We start from the raw sequence: 23,166 nt of genomic DNA, 5'->3' as shown, positions 1-23,166 counted from the left end.
GACTTAACTTTTTAGTGCAGACGTGGCCTTACAGAGGATACTGTTTGTCCCACTGAATAGAAAATGGGGGGGAGGGGAGGAAAAAACACAAAAAGTTGATGCTCTTTGTCTCAGCAGAGAACCCCTCCCTCCCCCACTTCCCATTTGTCATGGGCAAGAAAACGTTGTAAAGGTAGAACTATGTCTATGTATTGTTATAGCAATAAGCACACTGTGGTAATCTGTCTTGAGCAAGAGCAAGGGTTGCGGAAAGAGAAGTAAGTCCAGTGCTTCCCAAAAACAATTGAAAAGGGATTATCAAGAGAGTGTACAGTACAGAACTCATCGGAACCCGCACAAGAGCACAGATGTTCAAGTCTTGACTAATAATAAAATGGATTGTTTCCACTTGACTTTCTTTTTCCCCCCCAAACACACTTCAGACTGTGCGCAAGGCGTTCCTAGTAGACTTTAACATACTGTATTCTTACACCACCACTACGGTCTCCAGGCTGATCCCCAGCAGTCCGTGATGACACCCCAGCACCAGTGGTTCGGATAGCGGCGCTGTTTTTGTTTCTCTCTATGCTCTCCGACACCAGTTACACCAAGGTAAAGAATTCCAAAGGGAGACCAAGTAGAAAATATTTCTCAATGCCTTTGTTTACTACAAGGAATGTTTTTGTCATCTCTTTCTCAGGAGACACAATGTTGTGCTTGTGCACCAGAATAACTACTTTTTGAACAACGTGGTTGAAGGAAAGAAAATGGAATTTGCACTCAGTGACCAGTGTCTATATACGTGTTTGCATGGCACACATATATACACTGTCCTGCTTGACAGAGACAGACACTTATATTCTCCATACATACCAACAACCAGACTTTTTATATACACAACACATATACACACGCACACACACACACAGAGAAAGTGTGCCACTGTTTCAGTTTGAATTACAAGGCAGTATAATGAAAAATCCTAGCCACTTCAAAAAGACTGCTAATCAGTTTTCTAAAAAAATGTTTACAAAACCAAAAGGATCAGAAGTTGAGTTTGGTGACCGGCCTCTCACGGCTGCTGTCCGTCAGCTGGTTGGTGATGCGCTTGCGATTCCGTTTCAGTTTCGAAAGGTCTTTGTCAAAGACTTCACCTGACCGTAAAGCCGAAACGAGGTCGTCAAACTCCCCACCTTCCTCGCTGTTTTCTTTAGCCTTTCTGGCCTTGCGTTCCCGCTCGCGCTGTTCTTTCAGCTAGAGAGGAACCAAGAAGAAAAATAATCCAGCTCGTTTTCTGTAACGCATTGACCTGAAAGGTATACAATTGAAGGCCTTGTTTTGGTTTTTTGGCCTGGTCTACATTTAAGTAATTTACCATCATCACTCTGTGGATTGGGGTGTGATTTTTTTTTTTTTTTTTTTAAATCAAAATGGTTACACTGCTACAACCACTGGAATGGATGCATAGTACAGAGGTGACTGACTGGTCTGTTATTCACTTGCTCGCAAACCGGAAAGCTATAGCAGTATAAAGCACATACATCCCAGTATACCTGAATCCGGAGTACGGAGCTGTATTGCTTTAACTATGCTGATACAGCTAAAAGCAGGACAACCTGCTAGTGTAATAAGCCTTCAGGTACCACTGTGACTAGAGCTATGTTGCTTTAGCAGCACCTTCGGGAGCTCCCTGGTCTGCAGTGCGTGTGTGTTGCACCTCCCAGAACCAGAGGTGGCAGCACATGCCCGTCTGTGCCTGGCCTGGTTGAAACATTGAAATGTTCTGGATTTCAATATTGAAAAAAGATCCCCATGAAAAAAAGGTTAAGGAAAAATTCAGCTACCATTCCCTCATCTTCTGATCAGTGTTCAAGCTAGTCAGAGACACACTTTTACACATTTCAATGGGAGGAAGGAAAAAAAAAAGAAAAACTGATTAAATTCTTTCCGTGTTTTCAGCCAGGCCTGGCAATGCTGGCTGAATGCAAAGGGCAGGGATGGAGACAGCCGACAAAGGTCACAGCCCCATCTGTCCCCGAGCCTATTTGGGGTGATCTAAGCCCCTTGGGGCGCTAGCAGGGAGCAACCTTTGTGTGACGGAGCCCCACTCCACAGCGATCTCATCCTTTATTTAAAAAATACAACACAAGTGCCCCGGAACCAGTGTACGTTCGATAGCTGGCCAGTAGACGTCGTTATCCATTTCTGTCACTGCTTAGCAGCTATGTATATTGGTGGGATTCCAGTACAGTGACTGTAGTAACATGGCAGGCTTCCTATGCACGGTGCAGCAACATCACACCGCTGGCATTGCTTTGGAGGGAACAATCCCGGTTTTGTCCTTCTCTCCTATGAAAGAGGCTCCGGCGTCTCTACTCAGGCAGGCCACAGTGACTATCAAAACCTTTACACCAGTTAGCAGAACTGAACACAGTGGGGCCAAATTTATCCTTGGGGCAAGCTTGATAAGGTCTGTGGAGTTGAGCACCCCAGTAAACTCGGCTCCTTTTTCCCACCTCCATCAGATCACGAGAGGACACATAAGAACGGCCGTACTGGGTCAGACCAAAGGTCCATCTAGCCCAGTATCCTGTCTACCGACAGTGGCCAATGCCAGGTGCCCCAGAGGGAGTGAACCTAACAGGTAATGATCAAGTGATCTCTCTCCTGCCATCCATCTCCACCCTCTGACAAACAGAGGCTAGGGACACCCTTCCTTACCCATCCTGGCTAATAGCCATTAATGGACTTAACCTCCATGAATGTATCCAGTTCTCTTTTAAACGCTGTTATAGTCCTAGCCTTCACGTACTGAGAAACTGAGTCTGTAGCATCTCCTGCCTACTGAGATGGTGACCTGTCCACAGCAGGGAACTGCAGCCGCCAGGACTCTCATAAGGCGACTCTGAAAAAGATTTGGGGGTTGTGGTGGATAATCAACTGAACATGAGCTCCCACTTCTTCTTAGTGCATGTGCAACATGCCTCAGGTGGCACGTGACCAGGATTCATCACCGGTTGGTCGTCTGGTTGGATCGTTAGCTTCCCCGGCCCGGCCGCTGATGGGGAGTGCGACATGAATGCTGATCCGTGCCCCCAGCTCCCACTGTGATACTGTGGTCAAAAGAGCTAATGTGATCCTGGGATGCATAAATAGGGGAATCTCGAGTAGGAGCAGAGAGTGTCTGTATTTGACACTGGTCCAACTGCTGCTGGAATACTGTGTCCAGCTCTGGTACCCACAATTCAAGAAGGATGTTGATACATTGGAGAGGGCTCAGAGAAGAGCCTCGAGAATGATTCAAGGAATAGAAAACATGCCTTACGGTGATAGACTCGAATAGCTCAATCTATTTAGCTTAACGAAGAGAAAGCTAAGGGGTGACTTGATTACAGTCTATAAGGACCTATAAGGGGAACAAATATTTAATGTACTCTTCCATCTGGCAGAGAAAGGTCTAACACAATCCAATGGCTTGAAGTTGAAGCTAGACAAATTGAGACTGGATATAAGGCATAATTTTTTAACAGTGGGAGTAATTAACCATTGAACAATTTACTGAGGGTTGTGCTGGATTCTCCATCACTGACCATTTTTAAATCAAGCTTGGAGGTTTTTCCTAAAAGCTCTGCTCTAGGAATTATTTTGAGGAAGTTCTGGGGCCTGTGTTATACAGGAAGTCAGACTAGATGATCACAATGGTCCCTTCTAGCCTTGGAATCTATGAAACATCTGGCTTAATGCAAGATTTCACTTCCATCCTGGCTCACACAGTTTCCAAAGGCAAAATTGTTGTGCCTGGTCTGAAGTCATTAGGGACTGTACCGGACTGCACTCTATGGTTATCTTAAAGCCACAGGTCCCTTTTGATTCTACTCCCTGGAGCAAAATTGCTTATGCTTTGAAGAGAAGCAATTAGCAGCATGTACTATTTGTATTACAGTTGCACTTAGAGGACCCACCTGAGATGGAGGCACCATTGTGCCGTGGGCTGCACATACACAGAGGTAGAGAGATTCCCTGCTCTATAAAGCTAACCCTCTAAATCAACAAGGATGAGGGGCCTGTCCTGGAGAGCTCACAGTCTAAACAGAACAAGACACGCTAGGGTGGGAGAAATCAAGTCAGTATAATCTCCATTTTACAGCTTGGAAACCGACTCAGAGAGATGAAGTGACTTGTCTGAGGTCACAGGAAGTCCAGGGCAGAGCTGGATAGGCTGGACCCAGGTCTTTTGCGTCCCAATCCAGTGCCCTATTCACACGACCATCCTTCCCCTCAAGGGGAAGAGACAGACCTAGGCAGTTCCAGGTGAGATTTCCAAAAGTTCTCAGCATAGGCGTAACTGTTCCCATTGAAGTCACTGGAAGTTCCACCATCCATGTCAATGGCAGCAGAATTAGGTCAAGATGCAGAACTTCCAAAGTCCCACCCCACACTAGCCCCGAGGACTGAAATGAATCCTACATTTCCGAGCACGTGCTAATGAAACAGTCACCATCTCAGTTCCTCCCCCCTTCTCCTCCCTGTCTAGCATCCTGAAGCGCACACTGACATTGACTCAACCATGCCTACAGTACGAGCACTGAAGATCATAGCGAGCAAGTTCTCCTCAAACCTGTGCTTCCATGCGCGCCCGACGCTCCTCCTCCTCCTTCCTTTTCCTCAGGTTTTCATTCTCCTGCTTGGCCTCAGTCACAGCTTGAAGAAACTGATCGAAGATCCCAAAGAACTCATCCGGCTGCATTTTGCTCGCGTCTTCCCCAAAGTGCTTCACTGCCTTGGTAAACTGGGGAAAGAACAGGAAGGAGTAGTTTAGTAAGCTAGTGAGAGAATCCACTGAACCAATAAAATCCTTTCCTGAAAACCATCTGCCTGACAGATAGCCAGAGTAATATTTAAGGTGGTATTTGATGGAGCGGGGAATTAAAGGGGAAATGATTATCTATTCATTCAAATCTCAGTTAAAAAAATAAATCATACTTTGTTTTCTGCTCATTAAGCGATGACTTTTAAGCGAATATTTTCCAATGGGCTGTTCCTTTAAATTGTGTAAGACGTTTTACACTCCTGTTTCTGCTTAACATCCTTTATTACCTAACTCGGTTTTATTAACTAAGCAGTAGTAAAAACAAGGAAGCAAAGTATTGTGGTGCCAAAGACTGAAGACATAAAACTAATAGTAGACACGGCAGGGGCAGGAAACTTGCACTTTTAAGTTTTCTTTGAAGTATTTTTTGGGGGTATTATTTATTGTTGCCACATGGTTCAATATTGAAACCAAATGTGTTAGTGAAGCTTTTAAAAAGCACTTATTATTCAGTCAGAAACTACACCAGTTAGAGGAGTACGAAGTTTGCAAGACCCATAGTACCATTCATGGACAATTAATGTGATTATAGCAACGCTGTAGCTAAGGTTGACGCAAGACTTCCATTATATGCCCCTGCTTCTAGGTGCCTTTAAAACGGATAGAAGTTGTCCTTTGGACTGAGGTTCCTTGTGCTTATTTGCAGCTGGGGGCGGGGGGGGGGGGGGTGAGGAAAGGTGGGGCAGAGAGAGAGAGAGAGAGAGAGAGAGAGAATGTGTATAAACCTTGTTAAAATTGTGACTGTACGTTTTTGAGATTATCGAGCTTTAAAAAAAAAAAAAAAAAAAACATTTACTAGTTACTTTGGTTTCCACTCTGCTGATAAGTAAGGATAAAGATTATGGGTAACATTTTCGGAAGTGCCTAAGTGCACTTATTTTCAAAAGAGGCTTAGCCACTTCCTAAGTCTCATTGAAAGTCAGTGGGACTTAGAATATTAAGGACCAGATTTTAAAAGGTATTTAGAGGTCTAAAGATACAAATAGGTGCCTGGTGGAATTTTCCAAAGAACCCACGTGACTGATTCCCATTGAAGTCAATGGCAGCTAGGCAGTGCTTTTGAAAATCCCACTAGACACCTATCCTCACCTTTTAGCCCCTAAAAAACTATAAGGGGACAGATTTTTAAAGGTAAAGTCCCACCAACTTTCAATGAGACTTAGGAACTGAAGTGCTTACAAGGGTGTAACTCCCCTCTGAGGGCATGGAGGACACAAGCTACAAGGTACCCACCCTGTTGGAAAGAGGACGATGTTCATGCGGTCTAGGTACCTCGTACCCTCAGCGTCCACACAGGGGAGGTACAGCGCAGCACACTAGCACGTTCTGCAATTCACACCCCTTAGTCCGAACTGCAGGGCCACGCAGGCATAGTCTTAGGCAATTCTGAAAACGTTACCCTCCTACCACCTGGAACATTCCAGAAGATTGACCCAGCGTCCCCAAAAATAACGATAACGAGACTCAAACCCAGAGGAGCCTTTTAAAAGTGAGCATCACATTGACTGAGCACGACGCGGGGCCCAGTGCATGGCTGCTGCACTGTCCGACAGCTGTCGAAGCAGTAGCCCAGCCGTTTTAGAGCAGGCCTTGAGTGACACTTAGGACTTGTCTTCACTAGGGCGAGCTGTCAATTGTAGCATCTCCACTGACTGAAATGCACCTTGCGGCCATACATCAGACGTACCAGCTGATTGGCCGAATGGCAGCATGAAGTTACCCCGATAGCTGGTACGGGATAAGTGCCCACTGCAGCTCAATCCGCTGAGCGCCAGCATGGATGAGGCCCATGGGGCTGTGACTGCCGACAGCTCCCATCTTTGATCGTTCCCTCAGCTGGGGAACTTCAGAGACCTGCTGGCTGAGAATCCCACAACCCCACTCTGCACCCTGCGGATCAGGAGTGGAGGTGGCATTTCCATAGGGTGTGTGTGGGGGGTACAGTGGGGAGACATGGTCAGAGGACTGGGATGGGGCGGGGGAGGACTGAAGACCTGTGGTGCTGGAGTTGGGGAGAAGATATCTGAGGACCGTGCCTGGAGGGCATTTATGGGCAGGCGGAAGGCTGAAGAGAGGGGTGAAGAGGAGACCAAAGATGTTCACCATCTTTCACACAGGTTAGATGACAGCTCACACTCTAACCAGGCTTAGGTCAGCCCAGCACGGACAGGCCTTATACCAGTCGTGCGCACATATTCCGCTGGTAGCGACGCCCTGACTGAAACAAAGTGCTCTAGGGCAGACGAGCCCATAAACTGCAGGATTTGAGAAAGGCTTCAGTAATTGCTGGGCTAGTTCTCTCTTTCTCCGGAGATAGCAGGGTCAGCCACACAGGTCTCAGAAGAGAAGACTGAGGTTATGTCTGAATTGTTATTTCACCCAAGTAACTTTCAGGGAATGAGTCTTTCTGTTTGCAATGGATCATATGTATTGGTGTATGTACTAGATGTATTTTCTGACTTTGAAATGTTCAACTGTTCAAGTTCTTAAAAAAAAAAAATCAATTGGGTTTGAGGGAAGTTGATCTATTGTTTCTATCCTTTGGGGTAGATCTACTGACATATGACACGCAATGTCAGAAGGTTCTTTAATACCAAATCACTCCCCTCTAAAATAATTCCCTAGGAAGATCATGGATTATACCAGGGATCTTACCAGTTCTTTAGCTTCCATCAGAAGATCTTCAACGTCGGAGAAGCCAAAGCTGGCTAACGTGATGAACTGGCTGACGACTGACACAAACTTGTCTCCAGGCCGAGAAAGCTGTGATTTCTGGTATTCCAGTTCCTTAAAGAAATAAATTTAATTTTGGTCAGTGTCTGTTTAAAAAGGGACATAGGATTGAGCATATTTAACACCAAATATATCCTATCTTACAAAACACTTGACCAGTCTCTTTCCCCATGTAGAGGCTATAACACAGGTAAGATTTCAATTACTTTACTAGATGGTCTGACAATAAACCCTAGAACCTAGGTGTCTGATCATGGGCACAAAGATGTGACATTGACTCTCTGTTCTTGTGAGAAAGCAGGGTGTTGAAATACATCAGAACATAAGAACGGCCATACTGGGTCAGACCAAAGGTCCATCTAGCCCAATATCCTGTTTTCTGACAGTGGCCAATATCAGGTGCTTCAGAGGGAATGAACAGAACAGGGAATCATCAAGTGGCCCATCCCGTCGCCCATACCCAGCTTCTGGCAAACAGAGGCTAGGGACACATCCTCTCTGCTCAGAACAGGTACACTGAGCAGAGGTGATGCTCGGTAAAACACACCCAGAGGTGGCAGGCCTCATTCTAGGACTACCTCTCTGGACAGCGTTGCCATAGCAATCATTGATTCTCATCCCTTCCTATTCTGCCCAATTCTTTGGGGAGTGACTGTGCAGAAACAGGACAATTTTCTGTTTTATTTTCCCTCTGAAACCAGCGAAACTGTTCGGAATTTGCCAAAGGAGCGGTGCTGGTGGAACCACAGCTTCCCAGATTAGCATTTTGCTGCTGGGTAGCTATGTAAGGACACACAGCGTTCTCCAGTTAGCTGGCTGCTTTCTAGTGGTGCCTCTTCAATTAAGGCTGACAACATTCCCCAAACCTCTGCAGAAATCAGATAAAACATGAACGAACAGTAACAAACCTACAACCTGGTCTTATCATTTACGCAGGGCTTTCCCCTAAAAAAAGGGGCAAAACATACAATGAGATGGGTAAACTGGGTATCTGTGGCTACTGAAGCTTTAACTCCACCACCATCTCTTTATACTGTCAAATGCAAGAGTTATACGAAAACAAACTATAGAAAGCCTATTACTTTTCTCGTAGTAGTTAGTTCCCCAAACTGCTATTATTTTTACACATATGTTCACACGCAGTCAGTACTACTCAAGGCAGAGTTGCTATCGTCGAATGGAGCTGTGCACAACACTTTAGGGAGCACAACAGGATGCTTAGGAATTGCACGTAAAACGTGCTCTCTCATCACTTATAGGCTCAATGTACTGTCAGGTCACCAGGCCAGGATTATTTTGGTGCTCGCTCTCTGTCTACATCTATACATGGAATTGTAGAAAGCCACCCAACTATCAATAGATCCCCTTCTCCTACGTGCATGGAAATATCTTCCAGTCCATTTGTTCACCACTTCCTTCCCACGCCTCACGTGAGCTCAAGACCAAGCAAGAGGAGCTGCTGTCTGATCCGGGGGCTTCATGATGGGCAGTTTTAGAGGTGCAAGCCGAGTACTCATTCATGACCTCTTCATGGTTTTGGTCAACACAACAAATAACTAAACTTACCCCAGCTCCTTGTGAATCTATTAGGCGTTTGGCTGATTTATAACCAGTGTACAGTAACTCCCGTCCCGAAGCAGCCTTGAGAGAACAGGCACACATGCAGGGCAGGAAGGAAAGACAAACTGATCTCCAGGAAGTAAGATAAAAGCAGCTTTGCTAAGGGCTTCCTGTCCTGCCTCCCTAAGGATGGATGCTATGAAGCTTGGAATCAGAGTGGACTATTAAGTGGGTAAATAATACTTACAGTTTCCACAGCCCTCAGTCCGCTCCTCAAGGTGTTTATTTCTTTCTCCAGCTCAGTCATGCTGTTGAAAATAGCAACGCTTTAATTTTAAGCCTTTCCCAATGAATTGCATAACTCTGTGCTCTAGTCAACTGTGTTTTCCCCATTTAAAATAATCCCTCACGGTGCTTCCTGTTTTCGGATGAGCAGCTTTCATGCGGCAAGTTATGTTGACACACAGTGGCCAAAGAGACTGATGAACGTGAAACTGGTTATGGTTGTTTATTTTGAGCTACGCACACTTTGTTATAAAAGGAACAGTCTCAAGTTAAAAATCACGGGACAAAGCTTGGCGTAGAACCCATCTGTGGAGCCTTGTATATGTTTGGGGGGAGGGAACCCTACCCGCGACCCTCCCGGTAGCCACGTAGCAATGGTGGGGCCACCAAATTCTTCCTTAGGGGCACTGTTTGTTTCCCCCAGCTCCCCGTTCCCTTCCACCTCCCAACTGCCACATATAGCCATTGGGACACAGGGGAATGACATCAGATCAAACGGGGGCTCCATGATGTCCCAACACAGATCGACATGGCTGAGTGGTAGCTGAAGAGGAAGGTTCAATAGGCCCAGCAACCTGAAGGCATCTCTAAAAGAGCTGTCGGCTGTGGAGAGGTCTTGTGGCTTATCGGGGCAAAGATTTCTCCTCCTCTCCCTGAGGGGCTGGGGAAGGAGACAGTAAGTTAAACCCTTCCTGCTCCCCATTTCCCTCAATCTTCCAGCCCCAGGAATTTTTAGATGAATATCATAAGGGAACTCTCCTCAGTCAGTGTCTTTCCCCTCAGAGTGGCAATAACCACCATCGCCCCGGTGTGGAAGGATACAGAGACCAGGGTCTGCAAGGAACTGGTTGTAGAGTTAGGGGATTAATCTCATTTATATAAGGCCTCCCCCACCCCAAACACTGCTCTCTGCTCCCATGGTGTCTCCACCCATATTCAACACCAGGTCCAAGCATCCTCTTGACCGGTCTACCTGCTGCATTGTTGTCATACCCCTTTACTGCGGAGGATTTGGCCACACAGAATTAATTACAATATATAAAATTATATAAAATTACTAAAACTCCATCTATTGTAAACATTAAAACACTTGCCACCGTTTATGGCATTGTGCATGTCACTGGTCTTGGACAGTGAATCTACACTTTGCATTAAAAGGGCCCTTTGAAACGAAAAGAACCACAAGCCATTACGAGGTTTTGTAAATTCTACACATACCCATCTCACCCCAACCCTAGAATTTAGGATTAAACAATCTAACATGGTCCCTTTTAATATGTATCAATATATCCTCAGTCACATGCAGTTCAGCCTTAGACATGCCTGCACCTTTGACTTATTAATACACACTCAAACCCCACAGCAGCAAAGCATACACATTTCGAAACCTTATTCATTTTAGTGTGACTTAAGCATGTGCTTAAGGGCTTTACTGAACCAGGGCCTCAGTCTGGTTATAGAGAAATCCAAACCACTTGCAACTGGTTTAAAAAACGAGTGGGCAGAATTTAGTAAGCAATGGGCCACGTTTTCAAAGAATGCAGCAGATGCCACAAGGCTTGCATTATTGGTTTAGACATGCTTGGGTGAACAGCTCCCTGCTTTGCATGCCCTAAAGTCGGGCCACATGCAGAAAAAGGAGTACACATATTTGTGCAGACATTGTCATTGCATTCACATTTAAATATCTGACCTATATCTGCAACCCCATCTTTGTACAAAATTCATTCATTTTAAAATTGTGTCTACATTCATAAATGGAGTATAAAGGCTTCTGCAGTATGCATAACAGGACACGGCTGTTCCGAGTGGCTCTCCTCTTGTCACAATTAAGAGATTTACAATTCTTTTCTGTTATGTCAGGGGTTTAAACCCTCTACAGTTGTCGTGTGTTTTGTCAACAGCCTTTTGCTTCTCTCTAAATGGTGGATTCCAGACAGTGGTGGGGAAGGGAGCTCATCTGAAGAAACGCAAGCAAAGAAGAACGCAGTAATATTATCGCATGTACAATATTCTGTTGGTTTAAAGTTGCCACCTTAACTTCTACCTACTTTACTTTGGCTGCTTGAGGGATGTCTCGCAGCTGTTCATGAAGACTGAGGACTTTGGGATATTTCTTCTCAACTACAGTTATAAGATAGTGCAAAAGGGTGATGTTCCTATGATAAAAGAAAGACGAAATTACAGATATTAAATGGTCACTAGCCTCAGAAGTTAGGTATTAGTCCCAGTGTCCTGGCCAAATTCTTGCTTTGGTCATTATATTCTATGTGTCTAAATGCTTCTGGAAGTTCTAATTAGTTAGGGCATTCTTCACTTCCTGTCCTGATGGCTGGGTAGCATTGGGCACACTGTCAAACAACAGCTGCCTTCCACCCCCAAGGTGGCTGATGCTCTCCACCCAGGCCTGGTGCAGAAGGTGGCTGCTTGCCTGTTAGGCAACATTAGCTGCAGTGGACATGTTACCTCGGTGCTCCAGGAACTGCATCCATTTCCTATGCAATTCCAGGTGTTGACTTTGGTTTATAATTTCTTACCAGACTTTCTTACCAGGTCTGGCTATTACGGAGGCTGCCTCCCTCTCCCCAGGAGCCAAGGTCAACTGGGGAGCTCAGGCCAGGAGTCCCTACAATCAGACATCTAGGGGCTGGTGACCAAGGATTCTCAATGGAGGGCACTAGACTCTAGAACATCATTCCCCCCTCGTCCAACACAGTTCAAGTCTGTTGTCAGCTAGGTCACAGGGCAAGGGGCCCACGGATTCTCTCAAGCACCTGCTGAAAAGGGTGGCTGGAGGGAGACAGTCCAGAGAAGCGTCCTCCTCTTTCTGCTTCTTGGCAAAGAGGAAACACTGCATGTTTTATTACATTTTGTATGGTGCCAGCAGCATTAGACACAGACTGCCCCTCTGCTTATTTAGGATGTTCTTTTGTATGGGTGCCTCCAGTCTGGCCGCTTCTCACCGCGCCCTGCACCATCTGGGAGCTGCCCAGCATGGCGGCAGCTGCAGCCCCTTTGAGGGGGCCCCTGCACTTTGCAGCAGCCCTCATTCACCAGGAGGTGATTGGAGCTGGGAGCCAGTTCAATTCCAGGCTGGCCAACCTGCCACCCCAGGACAGGCTGGGGTGTGTGTGAGAGAAGCTGGGGCTTCCCAAACAGCCCCCTCCCCACAACACCAGCAGGATACCTGGGTGCCCCATCAACACAGCTCTGGCCTGGGTGCATGGCCCAGCACTGGAGGGACGCTCAGGGCAGCAAAATCCCTTGTGTTGGTTCCAGTGTGGGATGTGTCCTGCGATGTATTCAGGTGCATTTTATAAATTGAGCTATAACTCTACAGAAAGGGACCAAAAGTCACCCCAGGCCTGCAGCAAAAATACTCCACTCAAAGCGGACCCAGCGACCAACCACCCCAATCTCCGGACTGAACAGTACAACGAGGTGTGCATGAAACCTAAATGGCCCCGCCATTGCAGTATCTGCTAATGTCCCTTCCCAGAGCCTGCTAGAGACACGGAGGCACCCCACTCATGGTAGCTGGTGGGAATCATTTCAATGGCATTTCTTCAACCCCCTGATATTATACAGTCGCTGTCTGTCCAAGGGATTTCTTAGGTGCCTACCACTGTGGTGTCTAAGGTATCCTTGAGCACGCCCAGAAACGCAAGTGTGATGCTGGCAGACCAGGTGCCAGCTCATGCCAAGGCCCCAAGGCCTCACTGAACACTGACAAATGCGTAGCAGGTAACAAGTCTGGCTCACCTGTGTGTTACTATTGTTAAAACTGATATAAACACGCTCTTACAACGCTACTATTTGATGAAATGCTTGTAGGATGCGGCACGTATTGATCTCACTGATAACATCTGTATCCCCCGGTATAAAGTTATATTGAGTGTTTGCATTGTTAACCTCTGTAACTGTGCAACTCCAACAGGACAGACGGCTGAACCAGTGTAAAACGCTGGCTTTCTACTGAAGGTATTAGGTCTTGCTTACAAGAAGGCCCATTGAAACCAAATTAGACATTGTGAAACACTGACTGCTCCCCCCACACCTAGGAAGAAGGGAGTAATTTATGGATCCTCTGAGCTATTCAGAATCCATAAACACTTTCACCGATGCGACAGGCTGAGCTGCTCACTTGTCAATGCTGGACTTCGTGTCTGCAATCTTGTTTAGGCTGACGATTTTGAACCCAAAGGCATTGCCTCTCTGGCCTTTATTCATGTAGTTTCCAAAGGCCAGAACCACCTCCAACAACTGCTTCAGGCTGTTACTCTGAAGCACCTCCTTTGAGCCAGCGCGGATTGCTAAAAGGGGGGAAAAAATGTTTTTGCTGCCGTTAGGTTCTGGCAATACATAACACACAGACTAGTTTGATGGTTACTTTAAATACCAAGCCACCATAACAAAAGCTATCTGGAACTGCAGACCAAATGTTGCAGATTACCACTGTGATGCTGGCAGACCAGGTGCCAGCTCATGCCAAGGCCCCTCGGCCTCACTGAGCACTGACAAATGCATGCTGGCTCACCTGTGTGTTAGCATTGTTAAAAGACATGTTAAGTTGATAATGTGTTAGTGTTTGGACTTTATGAAATGCTTGCGAGTTGCTGTCTGTACTCGTAATACCTGTTATAAGGTAATATTTAGTGTTTGCTTTGTAACTGTGGAAGTGTTAACTCTGAAACTGGAAACCCCACAGTCAGGAGAGAAGCATTACCAAGTCTGAAATACTAGTTTAACACAAGAGGTGTCATCTCCTGCCCAACCGAAGAAGGCCTATAGACATCAGACAAGGCATTGTGGAACATCAGTGGACAAAAGACTTCGTTGATCGCTCCCCCCGTGCCCAGGAAGAGGAGACTTGCACAAACCCTCGTCCCATCACACTTTGAACTCTAGGGGAAGGGAATAAAAATCCCTGATCGAAGGATCTGTATCACTGCGCTGTTTCAAATTTGGAGAGGGCAACTTTTCTAAGCAAAAGCAAGGAACCCCCAAACTGGTTAGCTTGGCTTAGCCCTAAAGGCGATACAGAGCTTGCACATTAGAGCCGTTTCTATTACCTTTGAAACCTAAGACTGTAACTCATCTCTGTGTGTACATTACCTGCTTTAACCTTGTAAATAACTCATTTCTTTTTCCTAGTTAATAGGCTACAAGTGTTGGCTTTGGTGAGAGAACTAAGGTACAATTGACCTGAGGTAAGTGACTGGTCCTTTGGGACTGGGAGTAACCAGAGCATTGCTGTGATTTTTGGTGTAAGGGACCATCTATCACAAAGGCAGGCTTGCCTAAGTGTCAAGACAGGTCCCGAGTGCCCAACGGGACTGTCTGTGGCTCCACGTTAAGGCTGTTACAATGCTTGAGGAGTTCACGCTCGTGAAATCTAAGGCCTGGTCTACACTGGGGTGGGGTGGGATGGGATGGGGGAATCGACCTAAGATACGCAACTTCGGCTACGAGAATAGTGTAGCTGAAGTCGATGTATCTTAGGTCGACTTACCTCACGTCCTCACGGCGCGGGGTCAACTGCCGCCGTTCGCCCGTCGACCCCGCTTCCGCCTCTCGCTGCGGTGGAGTGCAGGAGTCGATGGCAGAGCGATCGGGGATCAATTTATCGCTTCTACACTAGACGCGATAAATCAATCCCCGATAGATCGATCACAACCCGCTGATCCAGCGGGTAGTGTAGACGTACCCTAAGTATAGATCACACAACCAGTTTGGTATTTGGGCCCTGGCTTGTAACAGGCTGCCCTGAGGTTGGCACCCACATTCGTGAGCTACTCCAACCAGCTTGACAACCACCTGTTGGGGTTGATGAATTCAAGCTATTCTAAATAATATCGTAAAACATTTGAAAGTATTAATAATCACTTCTTCCTTAAAGCAATCCTGTCGATACCAATACATCCAAAATCTGACCTCTCCCTCTTCGTATATATAGCTTAGGTATATTTAGTTTTGAGATAAAAACCTCAGTTCTCCCCCTCCCCATTTAAAAAACCAAACTGACAAGGGCAACGCTACAATAACAAATCAATACTCCAGTGCATCAGGAGGGAAAATATTTCTGTTTAGAAACAGATTTTCATTTCTGGATTCCAGGGCCTTGCTAGACACAAACATGTTTGGTTTTATTGAGAAGAATACATTGAGTGAATCTGGGCTTTATGAATGATGTGAAAATTGGGGAATACTTGACACATCAGCAAAAGCTTTCTAGCAAACCAATAAAAACAACAAAATCCCCATTAACTTACATTCAATCTTGGGCTTAACTTCTGCAACTCTCTCCGCAAACTTCTTTTTGAAGTAAAGGGACTGCAGCCTTTGCTGATAGTGATTTATCCTGTCAGAGTAAAAGATGCAGACATTGAAATTCGTTTGCTACCGACAGGACACAGCCACTCCACTATTCACAGCTGCAGATAGGAAGGGCCAATTTGACCTTGAGAGCACCTTTCTCTTTGAACTGTAGTGGGACAGAAAAGATGATGCCTTAAACTGCCATCTCTTAGGCCCCAAGCCAGGTAAACGCATGCTTAAGTCCATCCCCCTTCAGGACATTACATCACCACTTGCTTAACTTTAAATACGGATTTCAGTCCCATTGAATTCACTTAAGCATGTGCTCATGAGCTGTCCTGAACAGAGATGCTCCCCTGAACCGAGTCCTCAGTACGTTTGTAATGGGCTATAGCTGCATAGACAGACAGACAACACAGCTACCAGCTATGTGGAACCTGCAACCTTCAGTATCAAAAAAGCTGGCCTCTACAGTTAGCCAAGTTCCTCTGAAGCATTAAAGGTACATCGCTGCTGGAGGCAACGCTTTGGGATCTGTTGGCTTGAAGATCTTTGCCAGCATGGCAAAGCTTATGTTCATAGGTCCTGAAAATGCAGCAGCGTTTGCTAGGGTTTTTTTTTCCCCTCTAGGTAATGCAAACTTTACAGTTAATGGTAAAAATTTCTGGACAGAGGGCCAGAGCTTCAGCTGGTTTAAATCCGTGAGAGTTGTATTGTTTTATACCTGCTGAGAATCTGGCCCACAGTACAGAAAAAGGAAAATTGCTCCTGTCTTGCATAATTTGGACAGTGCTCTCTACTCTTAACCACACTCTCTGCAGAGAGTTCTAGCTTTAAACATTCAGCACTGGGAGATGAAGGCTGCAGATGGAAGTTCCTAATTTATCCCCAGGGCAGCAAGGCAACAGGCTCACACATGTGTATGTGAGCCGCAAAATAAATAAAAATATCCAAGTGGATTTTCAAGCCAGGCCTCATTAGACTCCCCAGCTGCATTACACAAGATTATCTAGCTCATTTATCTAAATATTTTATAGAAGCCCTGTGACTAATCTGCTCAGCTGCCATTCCAATAGGTCTGGTGTGTAACCTGCTGACATTCTGCAGCTGGTAGATTCAAGCATACCTGCTCATTTCAAAGAGGAACCTGTCAGCCTTGGCCATGCGATCTAATTCATGTTTGTGCTCCTCCAGAAGGTCAATGTCGGCTTTCTCAGGAACAAATTTCAGGAGCTAAAAGGAAACACAATTTAGACACGAGACCGACACTTGTTTTTATGCAGTCCCTTTCTTATAATGGGGCTTTGGCTTCATTAACAAATGAATAGAAAATGAAACATTGCGGTGTCTACTTTCACCCCCAAACCTCCCCCACGTACAGAGGGCGCAATATGGAGCTATTACAGTTTGCCTAGGAAATACTGAATGTCTGCCGTTTCCCACACACACATTACTGTTCAATACTTTCCACCATGCCCTGGACATATGGTTTGATTTTACACCGGCTAAGCTGAATCTTCACCCAGTCTGTTATAATACAATTATTTTAGATGGCAGCACAGTGGTTCTGAAATTTCCTAGTGGTCAGATCAAAAGGAAGAACTAAAAATGGTTGAAAAAATTTAGACAAGACATTACCCCCCGCAAAAATGCAGTTGTGTTGAAACCAAAATGTTTCATGGAAACATAGTCGTGTCAATGAACATTTCACTGGGAAAGTTTCTCAGGTCCAGAATGCAACAGAGAGCGAGAACCACCCCAAACTATTCAAGAGCCCACAATAGGATGTGGATGACTCAAATTCACGTCTTGATTCTGCCTGATCCAGAGCAGGGATTTCTGGGTCTCCCACTTTCCAGGGGAGTGTCATCACCAAGCTATTCGGGGTGTCTCTCTCTCTCTCTCTCTCGCTCTCGTGTGCTTTTTCCATGAAAAAAGTTTCGAAAGGTCTTAGCCCCATGATAACAAATCTCAAAACTTTTCAGAAAATGGAATTCTTGTTTTCTAGCCAGCCCTGGTTGCCATCAGGGTGTTTTTACTTGCAAATTATATTCCAGCTAATTAATCCTCCCAACTCTGCTCTGGGAGGTAGAAGTATTATCTCTGTTTTACAGACAGCCGATAGCTCTTTGTTTATTTCCCCGGAGATGCCCAAGGTATCTCAGCAATTTAATGTCAGAGCTGGGATTAGAACTCCGGTATTTTAGCTCAGACGCTGAGTTGGCTAGAACGTAGATCAGTGCCTCTTCGGTACTGCCGGGAAGGCAGCCCTCAATCTGCTGTCAATGCACCACCCACCTCACTAGTGCTTGGCTGAAATCAGCTCCTGGATAAGGAACAGCTGATTGAAGCTGAACTGGAGTGAGAGGGAGGCGATGCTGGCGGGCAAAGGAAAACACGCGGGGGAGCTTGCAGCCCTGGTGTCGTCTCCTCCGGTTAAAGTTACATGCCCACAACTGGTCAAAGCAGCCGCCAGCTTACGGCAGCCCTGAACCCCTCACTGATGCTAAGCTCTCCTATTGCAAGTGACTCGCTACCATCTCTGGCTGGCTAGGAGACCCTGTGCCAGGCTGGCAGATGACGTGCCTTCCCACATGAACACCAGCAGTGCACCTGGGCACGAAACCTTCAGCCCTCAGGAAATTCCAACGAGAATAAACCAACACAGAGCCGCTCTCAATTACCGCCAGCTGCCTGCAGCCCCTAGGGACTGGACAGGAGTGCTAAAGCTGTGCCCCCTTTTGCCTGGGAAGGCAGGGAGCTGCCAGCCGGGGATATCTCCAGAGCAGGCAGTTCCCCAGCTGGCTGACTAAGGGTTCACAGCAAGACCAAGACTCTTGACTCGCCATTTGAATTCTGCCCGTTTGGCTAAACCAATGGCCCTTACTTTTTAAAGGCATACATAAACCCATCATTTCACATTGCTGCCCGGAGTGAATCGATCCGGCAGAGCTAGAGTCCCCCGGAGACAACACTGCTCAAGCAAGGAGGCACTCCGGGGTGCGGAGCTGCCCTCCCACACGGACAGCTTGGCCCTAGGTGTGGTGATGTTAGTCAGGCAGCATCACCGCACTCTGGTGCCTGCTGCTTTTATAAAACGGCTCTTTAAATAAAATCACACCAAGGAGGGGCATCTGCCCCACCTCTATTAAGAAATAACAAGCCTTTCCTTCTGATTCACTTCTAATTCCTACCTCCACCGCACCCCATGTACTGTGTGTCACTGATCTGAATGAAAGCACTTACTCCAAGGAGCTGGAGCCTTGTGTCTGGTTTGTTTGCGAAGGCTCCAAGCGCCCTGTAGGAGTTCAATCAATAAAGAAATCAAGATCACGGCAACATTGCCTGACAGCATTCATGGGCTGGGAGTCCCAGTGACTAATCAGATTCCTATGGAAGTAACATGGCGTGCACAGATGTCACAATGAATCTACCCTTGCGAGTTTTAGCTTTAACAGAATGTCATCTTCATGCTCTGCATACCAACGTGAGCCCTAGCTCCGGGAACCTGCAAAAGAGCACTGCGAGGAAAGGCTCTGGGGCCAGACTCACTGCTCCAGCTATGCACCAGCGTAACTCCGTTGGTTTCAAAAGGAGTGATAGAAGCCTAAAACTGGAATAGCACTGATGGAGGAGACCCCTCATCTGCTCTATGTCCAGAAACTGGGATTTTGTCTAGCAACAGCAAACTGTTGATTGGACTGAGCCATCCCCTATGATGTCAAATGCATTGCTGAGATCTGAGCACAAGGGTTTGTGGTTATGAAAACACGATCAGTAAATACTGTTTAGGTCACGTTTTGCACGTTTGCTGAGTGGCACATCCTCTGCTTTGGAGAGCAAAGGTGTTGTAAAGGCTGTGCGGACAAGCTCATCTCTGTGTCACAAATCGGAGTTATTTTAAAGCTACCGTTCATGAATCTGTCACAAGTCTGTCTTATTTTGAAAGGCATCCAATACTAACAACAATATGCATGACAGTAAGCTTCCGTCACCCACCTGCTCTAACATGTCTTTCGGCAGGTCCTCGTGTTCATCCATTGTTAAAATTGCACGTTTGATTTCATCATTTGATAATTTCAGCCTGGGAAATGAAATAAATGGATGTTCAGAAGAGTGTTATTCACACATAAAATACAGCCTAGTAGTTGCGTTATCAGCACTGGTTCTTCATGATGTTGTTTTGCCTGGACAATTTAGGCAAGACTCCTCCAGTAACCCAAGCGCACTCCTCGACAATACGGCAAATCGTTTCTGCAGATCTGAACTTCCCTCAGGGCCTTATGCAAGAGTCAGAGATCAGGTCAAGGGATCCAAGCAGGACCCTCTTCTGTTCTACTCACTGCTGTCGAATTCCTCATATTACAAGGTCAAGGGGAGGGCAATGCAAGCTGGAAAGAAAGGTTAGTTTCATCCCATTATATAATTTAACACCTGAATAACAAGACTGCTCTTCTATTCCATGCCATGAGTGACACAGAAGGAGAGTGGAGGTGAATAATACCTTCCTCCCTTTGGCTTATTATGACCTGGTTGTTTTTCAGCAGACACTTATTATTTGGCCAGTTACCATGTTCAAAATTGGCAATTTGATAGGAGTAAGATTGCTAAGGAAAGTGTTTCTAGTTAAAATCCTCCCTTTCAGTCCATTCCGCACCCCTGGCCTTGGTCAATCACTCCATTGTACGTACTCCACCTTGGACTCCATGGAGGCAATGATGCAGCACAGTCAAGGCTCATTAGGTTACAGGACCAGATAGTTTGGAAGCCCATGTAAAGCTGTAGAACAGGGGTAGGCAACCTATGGCACGCGTGCTGAAGGCGGCACACGAGCTGATTTTCAGTGGCACTCACACTGCCCAGGTCCTGGCCACCGGTCCGGGGGGCTCTGCATATTAATTTAATTTTAAATGAAACTTCTTAAACATTTTAAAAACCTTATTTACTTTACATACAACAATAGTTTAATTATATATTATAGACTTATAGAAAGAGACCTTCTAAAAAGGTTAAAATGTACGACTGGCACACAAAACCTTAAATTAGAGTGAATAAATGAAGACTTGGCACACCACTTCTGAAAGGTTGCCGACCCCTGCTGTAGAAGATCGATCTTCACAGCCAAAGAGGAGATCTGGTGATATTTACCCTTCCTCCTGCTGCAAAGTGGCCTGGGAATGTTCTCTGAAATTGTGTGTTTTTGTCAGCCACACTTTTTTTAAAAAAACGCTACACCGACTGTTATAGCTGTAACACTGCAATTCATTTCTTTTTTACGGAGCCAAATGTTAAGGTCCTGATGTGACAGCCGCCATCTTGGCCGACACACTGGGGATTGACTTCCAGAACCAACAGCATGAGCTGCTACAGTTTGAGCTAAAGAGTCAGTGTTTCCTAGATGGGGCTGTAATATACTCATATCCTCTGTGGATCGGGTACAGACAGGGACCTGAAACTCACCAGTTGGTTACACTGACTCAGGCAATTTCTCCATCGACTTTAATGGGAGTTTGACTAAGTCAGGACCTCTGGATTTGGCTCATTATTATTATTTTCACGTGATTATTGGACAAATTGTGTGTGGAAATTAGCAAACTTTTGCTGCCCCTTAACATCTTCTTGAGGTTTAATTTACTTCTTCCACTTCCACTGACAACAGACAACCTCAGGTTGGAGTCTATTAAAAATGAAACAACCTAAAAAACAAGAGCTGAAATTTTCAGCCGTAACTAGTCATTCTGGGTGTCTCCATTTTCGGGTGCCCAACTCGAGACACCCAACTGCTTGATTTCCAGAGAACAAGGGCTCAGCGGGTTTTGAAAATCAATCCCTTTCGCTGTGTCTCAGGCTGGAAACCAAACAATGGAGGCACCCAAAATTACTAGGGCTTGTCTACATGGAGAGTTCATGTGCGGCAAGCCAGGGTGGGACTCTACCGTACTAGTTTACTGCACATTAAGCCTCCATGTGGACCCTGCTACAGCACTCCTGTTTCCAAACAGCTGTATGCCAGAGCTCACTATGGACTGTTTAGTGCACAGCAGCATGGTCCACAGGGCCAGTTAGTGCCTAGCAGGCTAGTGCGCTGTAGATTCACAGCCGAACTCTCCACATAGACAAGCCATTAATCCCTTCTGAAAACGTAGGCAAATGCAGAACAACAAGTAAAAAAAAATCATTTGCTATGCTCCCTACATCAGGTATTGATTTAGCACCAATCAACACAGAATCTAGGCACTTTGGATGAAATCCTAGCCCCACTTCAGTCAAGGGATTGGTGGAGGGGAAGAGGAACAAAACAAAACAACAACAAAACCTAGACCACATTCAGCTCCTCCTTCTTGGTTCCTCCAGCCACTGATTAGGGCTAAATGCCTCTGCAAACCTCCCCACCCAGCTCGCTGGGAGGGCTTTGCTTGCTTCTCTTATTTTGCATTATGTTGGATGGAATAATTTAGATGCAAACGGAAAACACCCCCCTCTGTAGAGTTAATGAAAGGGTGTTCATTCCAGGGAGTGAGCATGGCATTTGCATATTATTGGAACGCCAGGGCTGTTTTATTTTTGACACTGTGTCTATTTGTGTGCTCTTAGCACCCTCCGAGGCTTTGTCTGGATTCCACCTCATTTAGCCTTGGTTTGAAGAGCACAGCCCCTGTTTCTCTTTAAATGTATGCCTACAAAAGACCGTGTTATAGGGTGAAGTCACACAAGAAAAAAAACAACAGAACTTGCACATGTTACAGTATCAGGAGCTGGTAGTGATGGTTAAAGTCAGCATTGTAATTCCCCGGGTTTCACACACGCCAATCTACTGAAAAATTCACTTTCTTGCACTTATTGTCTATGCAGTCTCTCTGCCTGAAAGTCATTTCCCACCCCTGCCCCTGGTAAAGTTTGAGCACAATCCGTTCCGCTGTTTATTTACAAGTTATGCGAGACTGACCAAACACACTTTTCCAATTGTAAAATTATTCTAACCATCATCCCTATGGGCTTAAACAGGATTTGAGTGGTGCATGGGCATCATGCTAGCCCCCTGCACACAGAGCGAATTACACCCTGAGTGAATAAATACCACATTCAGCTGCACATGAAATCAACTCCTAACCAAAGCATGGCAGTGGTTTAGCTGCACAACGGTTACAGCAAATAATTTAGCAAACAATCATTTTGGTATTCCTGTGCAAAAATAACTACAATGCATTTTCAGAAATAGAATTTGCTCATTTGGGGGGAAATTGTCTGAATTCTTAGGATTCAAAAAACATTGTTAAAAATAGAGAACTACTTCTATATACACAGAAAGAGTCTTTAAAAAAAAACCCCAACCAAGTTAACGTTTGAAAACAGCCAATTGTGCTTAATTAACCGGATCTATTAATGAGAAGTATTATTTGTTGCAATTGTATAAGGCATTC

General features: G+C 45.7%; 1 protein-coding gene across 1 annotated transcript in view; it reads right to left on the bottom strand.

Annotated features, from left to right (window-relative positions):
* Positions 1 to 1,023: 1,023 nt before the first annotated feature.
* The window catches only part of DAAM1 (dishevelled associated activator of morphogenesis 1), a 181,486-nt gene continuing 159,343 nt past the window's right edge, over positions 1,024 to 23,166 (bottom strand). Inside the window, exons 18-26 of the mRNA XM_065403022.1 lie at positions 19,745 to 19,829; positions 16,872 to 16,978; positions 15,700 to 15,788; positions 13,572 to 13,740; positions 11,479 to 11,586; positions 9,390 to 9,450; positions 7,505 to 7,636; positions 4,598 to 4,768; positions 1,024 to 1,233 (exon numbers count right to left, since the gene is read on the bottom strand). Coding sequence (XP_065259094.1) covers positions 1,024 to 1,233; positions 4,598 to 4,768; positions 7,505 to 7,636; positions 9,390 to 9,450; positions 11,479 to 11,586; positions 13,572 to 13,740; positions 15,700 to 15,788; positions 16,872 to 16,978; positions 19,745 to 19,829 — 1,132 coding nt within the window. The remainder of the gene's footprint in view (positions 1,234 to 4,597; positions 4,769 to 7,504; positions 7,637 to 9,389; positions 9,451 to 11,478; positions 11,587 to 13,571; positions 13,741 to 15,699; positions 15,789 to 16,871; positions 16,979 to 19,744; positions 19,830 to 23,166) is intronic.

The sequence above is a fragment of the Emys orbicularis genome, chromosome 4 (assembly GCF_028017835.1).
Source record: "Emys orbicularis isolate rEmyOrb1 chromosome 4, rEmyOrb1.hap1, whole genome shotgun sequence".
Classification (NCBI taxonomy): Eukaryota; Metazoa; Chordata; order Testudines; family Emydidae; genus Emys; species Emys orbicularis.
This window is presented reverse-complemented; position numbering and strand designations above follow the sequence as displayed.